Raw genomic sequence first — 8,942 nt, 5'->3', positions numbered from 1 at the left:
CTGTCATAATAGAGAAATCTTTAAGAGCTTTGCTGAAATTTCCATTAGAGTCCAGTTCAGGACCGTCCAGACTATGACCATGTCAAACTAAATTGATTTACTGTACTCTACTGTACACACTGCAGCTGTCGGGACGATGTTAATGACTACTTTAAACCACATTATTCTTCTCAGTTTGCTGCTGTGCATTACTTCACTGAAGAATGTCAGAAATAATAAAAAATATAATGAAAGTCTGACCAAAGATTTTCACAATGCCGTTCTTGCGATGACAACTTCCGCTTTGACTAGGTCTGTCTGTTTGTATGTCTGTCTGTCTGTCTGTCTGTCTGTCTATCTCTCTATCCAGATAGATAGAGAGATGGATAGATGGATATATAAATAGATAGATAGTGTCTAATATATTTAGAGGAATGTCAAAGCTGAAAATTACACAATGTTTGGCATACCCGTATTTTTTTCTTGCTGGCACCTACACATGTAAAAGAGTCGTATTTCATATTTCTTTCATAATTACCCCTTTCGAAATTACACAAATACACACACACATACACATGCTTTAACTTGAACAAGTGAGCGCACACACACACACACACACACACACACACACACACCCACGCACCCATACACCCACACACTTCCCTTTTGCACAGCTGAACAGCTGTTGGATAGTGAACTCTTTATATGCAGACAGACAACCTCAGGTTAACTGTGTGTCCTTCTCAGATTACAGACCAGGCGGGTTCACTCCGGTGATAATAGAGGGCGGGAAAAAGCTGAATATAAAAAGGTACAGTAAATATTAATGTTAGGTAAGAGGTAAGAGTTACTATTGAGAAGATTATTTCAAAACAAATCTTACTGGACCCTAAGCATTTATAGACCCCAGCTTGCTTTATGCCAAAACATGCATAGCATTGTTATGGAAAAACATTCATAGACCAAACCCTACTCAGTGGATAAGACGGATGTTATCAAGCCTTCCGTTAGAGAGGATAACTTACATATTAAAGGCGAAACAACATGTGTTTGAGAACATTTGGGGACCGTTCATTAATTATGTTAAGGATCTAACTTTAACAGATGATCAAGTGAATGATTAATTTCTGTGGACAATGCAGTTTTCCAACTTGTAAAAAAAAAAAAAAAATTATATTTTGCATTTATGGCAATTAATATACTCCATTTGAATAGATTACCATTGGTTACAACAGGAGAAACACTATTGATTTGAGTTTTTGTTTTTTGTTCTTTTCTTTTTGTTTGTCTTTTTGTCTGTTTTGGTTAATTTGTTCTGTGTTAATGCAGCAATATAAAGTTGTGTGATATACAATATAAAAGTAAAAAGGCTGTATTTCACTCTTGAAATGAATGGAAATAAAAACTAATAAAAATATAAATAAATAAATAATAAATAATAAATAATAATAATAATAATAATAATAATAATAATAATATATATAAATATATAAATATATATATATATATATATATATATAAATATTTAAAAAATATATAGAAACATGCAACTCAGTGTCAGCTCAATAAAGTATTGAAACACATAGATAGATAGAGAGGTGTATATGTAGATTACTATGCATCGACGTTTTCATTTTCATTGTATTGTAAATAGTTAAGGATTTAATACATAGCGATCTAAGATGGATCGACATCTTTCCTGGCATCTCTGCTCTCTCTCTCTATCTGTTACTGTCGCACTCCATCACAGGGTACTGCCAGTTTCTCCTAGTCCCATTCATTCTCCGAAACATGCCCCACACCTCTTCTATACACGTCGATGGACCCATTCCAGAACAAAGCTGCCTCCAGTGTTTCGGTTTAGCCCGTGGTTTGGTCGGTGTTCTTCTTACCCTTGACTGTGCTCTCTTATTATCGATCAAGTTTTGGAAATTGTGTTTTCTCTTAAGTTTCTGAATATTCTCTTTGTTTCTGCGACGGCTAATTTACATTCACCCAAGGCACTTACCTCCGTGTCTCTCTTTTCCTATACTTTGAGGTATGGTTTCCCTTGCATCTTTAATTACTATATTTCTGACCATTTCACTCGGGCGGTCTCCATTCTGTTGCGCGCGCGTTGGAGGTGAACGCATGAGGATGAGGAAGTTGCTGAAGGTTTACGGTAAATTACTGGATATTGCTGCGCCAGTTTATGAATGATTATAGGACGGATTAAACGACATTGACTTTGGATTACGGACATCGGGGCTTAATAGTTACAGGAGTGGGTATTGTGGCGAACGGTTTGAAGGAATATCGTCCCGCGGCCTGCGCAGCTCCGGAACGAAATTCACGCACTGCTCCTTCCGAACTCCGACAGGGTGGCAGGGAGGGAGACGGCAGCAACAGCATGGAATTTAGTGAGGAAGGTGAGAGGAGGGAGAGCGAGGGGGGAAGAGAGGCGGCGAGAGGGAGCGAGAGGGAGCGGAGCGCCAAAGGCCGGCAGCCGCGAGAGGGCGGAGCTCGCTCGGGTGGCAAGGAGAGTGGCGGGCGAGGAGAAGGGCCAGAGGCCAGGGTCGCTGAATGTAGGGGTAAGATTCGAAGTGAAGAAAGTCGAGGCTGGAGCTGGGGCTCACTTAAACCGTCGGAGGACAAGCTGGAGGATTAAGGTGTGGAAACCCGCTTATAGGGTGCAACGCTGAGGGCCAGACAGAGAAGGCAAAGAAGGGGACTGGTATTGGAAAAGCCCCAGTATCCAGGGTTGTAAGGGTTTGGGGAACAGAGGTTCAAGGGTGGCAAGGGAGGGGTTTTTTTCTGAGATGCCCTCAGTGTTAATATGGGCGAACTAGTGGAGAACTGGAGACGAGGAATAAATCAGTTAAGAGTGTGAAAACAATGACAAGGGGATCGGATTAGAGAAAACGGCAAAGGAAACCATTTTGGTAGAATATGGGAAATGTGTCCGAGTGAAAATGTGGCTGTTTACACCACATGTGTCAAACTCAAGGCTCACGGGCCAAATCCGGCCCGCCACGTCATTTTATGTGGCCTGCGAGAGCTTAAAAGGCAAATGATTGTCTTAAAATTGTAGTCTATGCTGCTTGACGGCGTACAGTGACTATTAACTACATCTCCCACAATGCAGGTCGATTTTGTGACCCTATGGCACTGTTTCCATATCGGCGTTTAACTAAAGCGGTTTTCTAAGTGATGGAGTTGACAAACGATCTACAAATAATCCCAAAATGTCCAACAAGAGGAAAAAAAAAAATGATACAGAGGGAAGGCAATTTAATGGAAGATGGGGAAGCGAGTACATGTGTGTGCTTCATGGAGGAAAAACCGGTATGTCTTCTGTGTTACGAGGCAGTGTCGGTGATGAGGGGATACAATTGACGTCGGCATTTTGACACCCAACACGGAGCCAAGTAGGCCAAATTTAGCCTCCCAAGAAAAACATCAAATTGACCAGGAACGAAAAGGCAGACTGCAATCGCGGCAGAATATGTTCACCAAAGCTACAGGTCAAAAATGATGCAGCAGCGAAAGCCAGCTTCATCGCGGCTGAAGAAACCGCCCGGGCGTCCAAGCGTTCTTCAGAGGCTGCGTTTCTGGAGCGGTGCAAAACGACATTTCCCTGGGAAAGGTTGGCGGGGCTAACTACCGATGGCGCACCCGCCGTGCTGATATTTATATCCAGTTAAATTGCACCTATCGATGAAATTCATACTGAGGGCACGGCCCTATAATCCTTATTCAAGTTCAAGTTCAAGAGGTTATTTGTCCCATGCACATCGATCCCAACCTTGAATTTAACAGACCATTCAACAGAGAAGAGGCAAACCAGTATCCAGCTTTTACTTCGCGCTTGTCAGAACGAAATACAAACTCGGGCGTTTTAAAAGTTAATGCATCCACGGTCAGGTTGGTTTTCATTTTAAGTGAACGTACCCGGACCACACTCAAACACAGCAGGTGGCGGTAACGCGGCTCAACGAGGGAGAACGCAACGTCACGGACGCCAACCGCCGTTAAAAGTCCCAGAAGAAGCGGAAGCAGGAAAACGCATGGCTGTGGGGTCTGCCGGGCTTCCGTAGCTACTCCGTCCCGTGCCGATTAGGAAGAAACAATGGACGAGCAGCTCACGCCGCTCGCCGTTTCGGTCCAAGAGCGGATCGTGGCTGCGGTAGAAGAAGCTTTCTTTTCCCACGAACAGGTGAAAGTAGGCGAAGAAGTGAGGGTCCTGTTGAGGGAGAAGCTGGCGGCGGCGGGTGAAGACATTCTCAGGCTTTTCGAAGAGCGTGTGGTGGATTACGAGAACAGACTGTGGCGCTCGGACCGGGAGCTCTGCAGGCTGCACAAACTACTGGATGTAATACTGAAGCCTCAAGTCAAGCTGCGCCGAGCAGGTCTGTAATGGGGAGTAGCTCCGCTTTATTTGGAAGCGTCTGTCTCTCGATCGTCTGTCTGTCCTCATGTCTATTGCTGCGACAGAGCGCGTACAACGATTAAGAGAGACCACACTCGGTTTTTCCCCCTCCCCTCAATGTCCGCCGCCATTTTGTTCACCTTTTCTGCACAAATATCTATTAAATAGTGAACTACTAGTTATTCTAAATGCCTCCTCTTTTCTATCCCAAGTGTTGCTTTGAGGGTCAGAGCTTCCTTTCATCCTAAAGCAACCACGCCCTTGACTGTTGTGCATTTGACTGAGCTGCAGGCTGTCAATGTGATTCCAAACACACTGTATAATTCGGTTGGTGCTCTGTGCAAAATTGGATTTCTATTATATATATTTTTTTTCATAGTCTGCATACTTCTGGAATGCATAGCTCAAAATGTAAAACACTACGCAATGAAATGATTTCAAATGCAAGGAAGAGTTTATGCCATACATATTTCATCTCACACGTTAAAACTTTATGGTTTTCTTCTTATTACCGACTAACAAAACAGATTTCATCACCAACACAGGGTCAGGAATGAGTGCAATGAAGATGCATTTAAAACCACGACGGAGAGAGAAAAAAACAAAGGCATGACAATTTTTTTTTTTTTTATCATCCCGATTGTTAACTGTTCATTTGGACCAGTGGTTCTGAACGAGAGGTCTGAAGATGTTTAGGGTGCCCCAGCAAATCTAATTCAACTTCAATATTATGTTATATACAAGCCCTTAGTACTGTTATTGGATGTATAATAATGATTGTTTGGGTCATAGTTTCACGGTTATCTCAGTAACTATAGACTATGTGAATTTACATTTTATCATACCTACCCAACAATAAAAACCTCCTCAGATTAGGGTCCCAGAGAGAAAATGTTATCAAACAGAGTCTGGGGCTGAATGCGTATCAAATTAAGGGTCCTTCATATGAAAAAGGTTGAGAATCGCTGATTTAGACCAATTGTGGTGAGTTATTTGTGCATCAAAACTTTAAGCTGCACTTGCCTTCCATTGTTTCCAAGTGGTTATAGCTTTACTGCAGTGTGGAATTCTCTATAAGACAACTTTTCATTTTATATAAAAGAACTAAGGTGTTAAGAATAAGAAAATATACATAACTGAACAAACAGTCTAATTTTATACAATTTCTACTGCTTTCTACATCGACAGATTTTTTTTATTTTTAGCTTTTGCTTCAATATGCTTTATTTCTAAATAATACATTCCGCAGAGCCGTCGATAACCGCCCGTCCACTCTTCTTCTCAGGTGCTTATGGCAATGCCAGCCCATAGCCTCAGCAGTATTATTTATTTAGTTTTTATTGTAGATCATTAAACACAGTACAGCTGTGAAACTAATTGACCCGCCGACTGGCTACCACCCTACGCTGTGGTAGAGTGAGACCACGTCTCACACCGGCCAAGATGTGGAGGAAAAAAAACATTTATTTTTACGCCCAAGCTCAAAACATCTAAATTTTAACTGGATTTCTGCCGTTGATGCCTGTAAAAATAAATAAATAAAAAGTTATTATATATTTTTTTAAACCATATTCTCCATAAGCCCAGAATTTTAAATTCATTAAAAATGGAACCTAATACTGGCTCCCTTAAGTTTCCACTACATAACCAAACAAATTCTCATGATGATTATCAAGGCTTTGGTAGCACTGAATGTGCAACTATCAAACAGCCCTCAAGCTTGGACACACAAGTCTGGATTTCCTTACTGACAGGGTTTCTCGATTTCAGTCTTGCCTCCAGACCTCCAGCAGATGTCTGTCTGTAAAGAGGAGCTTCCCCCTGAGCAGCAGGAGTGGAGCCCTAGTCTAGGCCAAGAGGAGCCAGAGCCTCCACTCATTAAAGAGACACTTGCAGGTTGGCAAACCCAGTTGTTTTTTGTTGTTGTTGTGTACTCTTTACTTCAAAATAACAAATCCTGCACTTCTGTAACCGGGAGACTTGTCGCTCCGCAGAGTCGTCGACCCCTCTCCCACTCTGCTCCCCGGGTGCTTGTGCAACCCTTCAGCTGTGTAATTTCTTTTGCATTTTTGTTAAAGCTAGAGTTTGTTAAATTACGACAGAATGTTCCATTTACCTATTTTTCTGCACTTTTTCTCCATCTACTAATTCTAGTAAGATCTGGAAAATCACTCAAGTTTCCACTACATAATAAAACAGTTTTAAGACAAATCATTGTCACTATGTTCATCAAGGTTTTGGTAGTGCTAAAGATGTGACTATCAAAGAGCCCTCTCACCTCAGCGTGGACACACTATCTTAGTTTTCTTTACTGACTTTGTCTGTATTTCAGTCTTGTCTCCAGACCTCCGGCAGCTCTCTGTCTGTAAAGAGGAGCAGAAGTGGAGCCCCAGTCTAGGCCAGGAAGAGCCAGGGCCTCCACACATTAAAGAGGAAGAGGAAGACCTCTGGAGCAGTCAGGAGGCTGGTATCACCAAGTTCCCATTCCATCCTGTCTGTGTGAAGAGTGATGAAGAATACAATCACTGGTACCAGCTTAATGAAAGCCAAACTGAGGAGAACAGGGAGGCAGAGCCCCAAGCCAGCACCTCAACTGAACCGATGAAAACAGAAGCTGATGGAGACGACTGGGGAATATCAGAAGCAGCTGGGAGCTTCGATCCAGCTTCTGATTCAGAACCAACTTGTGATGAGAAGCTCCTCCCTTCAGACTCTTCTGAGACTGAGACTGAATATAGCGATGAAGATTGCCTGGAGACCAGACCAGTCCAGTCGGGTAACATTTTATTTTTTTCTTCTAATTTGTGTTTTTCAATCATCAATATGGATCAGCGTTGGCAGGTTAGAATAGCCTCAATACTGCTGAATTTAAGAAACAAAACAAAAAAAAAAAAAAAAAAGAGTATGAACACACATCTACAACACTAATTTAAATTTAATTCACATGTATAGTTTGGTTAAATATTTTATAATTTTGCCTTGAAATAGGGTTCTTTCTACTATGAACATTTTCTCAAGGTACTCTCAGGTTTTTCCTTTCTGACTTTTATTAGTATTTCACTCTTTTTTTTTTTTCTCTCTCACTCTTCCAGGAGTGAAATCCCAGTTGGCCCAGACAGGATTTTCATCAAGTGAACTCAAAATTCATGAACGTATCCACATAGGAGTTCGGCCCTACCACTGTCAACAGTGTGGTCAAGGATTCACTCGATCAGGATCCCTCAAGACACATCAGCGTATTCACACAGGAGAACGGCCGTACAAATGTCAGCAGTGTGGGAAAGGATTCAGGGAATCGGGAGATCTCAAGGTACATCAGCGCATTCACACAGGAGAACGGCCATACAAATGTCAACAGTGTGGGAAAGGATTCAGTCGGTCGGGAGCTCTCAAGACACATCAGCGTATTCACACAGGAGACAGGCCGTACACCTGTCAACAGTGTGGTCAAGGATTCACTCGATCAGGATCTCTGAAGATACATCAACGTATCCACACAGGAGACAGGCCATACACATGTCAACAGTGTGGGAAAGGATTCAGTAAATTAGGAAATTTCAAGGTACATCAGCGTATTCACACAGGAGAACGGCCGTACAAATGTCAACAGTGTGGGAAAGGATTCAGGGAATCCGTATTTCTTAAGACACATCAGCGTGTTCACACAGGAGAACGGCCATACAAATGTCAACTGTGTGGAAAAGGATTCACTGAATCGGGATCGCTCAGGATACATCAGCGTATTCACACCGGAGAGAAACCATTCTTCTGTCAACAGTGTGGGAAAAGTTTTACTTGGTCAACGCAGATGAAGACACATAATTGCATCCAACCTGCTAATTAAACCTTCTCTTTTGTTCTCTGTGCTGTCTTTCCAACAAATACTGTTTGGATCTGCTGAATAATAGTTACATACTCAAATGTAATCTTTTCCTGGAAGGCAAAGGCTATTGTCTTGATAGAATTGTCCCAGACGGTAACAAGAGACCAAGGCAAGTGCCACCAGAGAGGGGGCGGCAGCTAAATTGCTATCATCAGGGGATTATGCTGCATTCCCATTGGAAGTCAGAAGCTACCGCTTACAGCCTCAAATAGATTTGGCCCAACCATCTCGTTGGCGTTCCTGTCCCACAAGACCCTTTTTGCAGAGCAGTGACTGGATTATATTGCAACTCTGGAGTGAGACTTGTTCACTCCGCAGCTCAGCCTTGCAGGCCCACTCGCTCTTCTGCCGCTATGGGGTCTCCCCCATCTTCCGTTGCAGACTAAAGACCCATCTCTTCGGACAACACCAGCACCTTACTTGCCCTGACCGGTTTACTTCATGAGCATCTTTCCCTTTACTATCAATGTAATTTCATTCCAAAAAATGAACTCTCTCTAACTACTAGTAGTGTACTGCTGATTTCGAGAGAATGTTCAGCTGAATGTGACTTACAGTTGGTTTGACACTGTGACAAATGTACTTATTGTAAGTCACGTTGGACAGGTGTCTGCTAAATTATGTAATGTAATGAAACTCAAGTTGTCCTGGTTGCACTACCCCCACCCCCAC

The 8,942-nt window shown here is 42.5% G+C and overlaps 1 protein-coding gene across 1 annotated transcript; it reads left to right on the top strand.

Annotated features, from left to right (window-relative positions):
• Window positions 1-4,087: 4,087 nt before the first annotated feature.
• On the top strand, window positions 4,088-6,897 carry LOC307243927 (uncharacterized protein; the record flags this gene model as incomplete). Its single annotated transcript, XM_080018896.1, has 4 exons — window positions 4,088-4,367; window positions 6,158-6,283; window positions 6,720-6,842; window positions 6,893-6,897. 4 exons carry the CDS (start codon window positions 4,088-4,090, stop codon window positions 6,895-6,897), a joined length of 534 nt encoding a protein of 177 aa, XP_079875022.1.
• Window positions 6,898-8,942: the final 2,045 nt, after the last annotated feature.

Source organism: Zeus faber (assembly GCF_960531495.2).
Source record: "Zeus faber genome assembly, chromosome: 18".
In the NCBI taxonomy this organism is placed as follows: domain Eukaryota; kingdom Metazoa; phylum Chordata; class Actinopteri; order Zeiformes; family Zeidae; genus Zeus; species Zeus faber.
The sequence above is the reverse complement of the archived record's forward strand: the minus strand, read 5'-3'. Positions and strand labels throughout refer to the sequence as shown.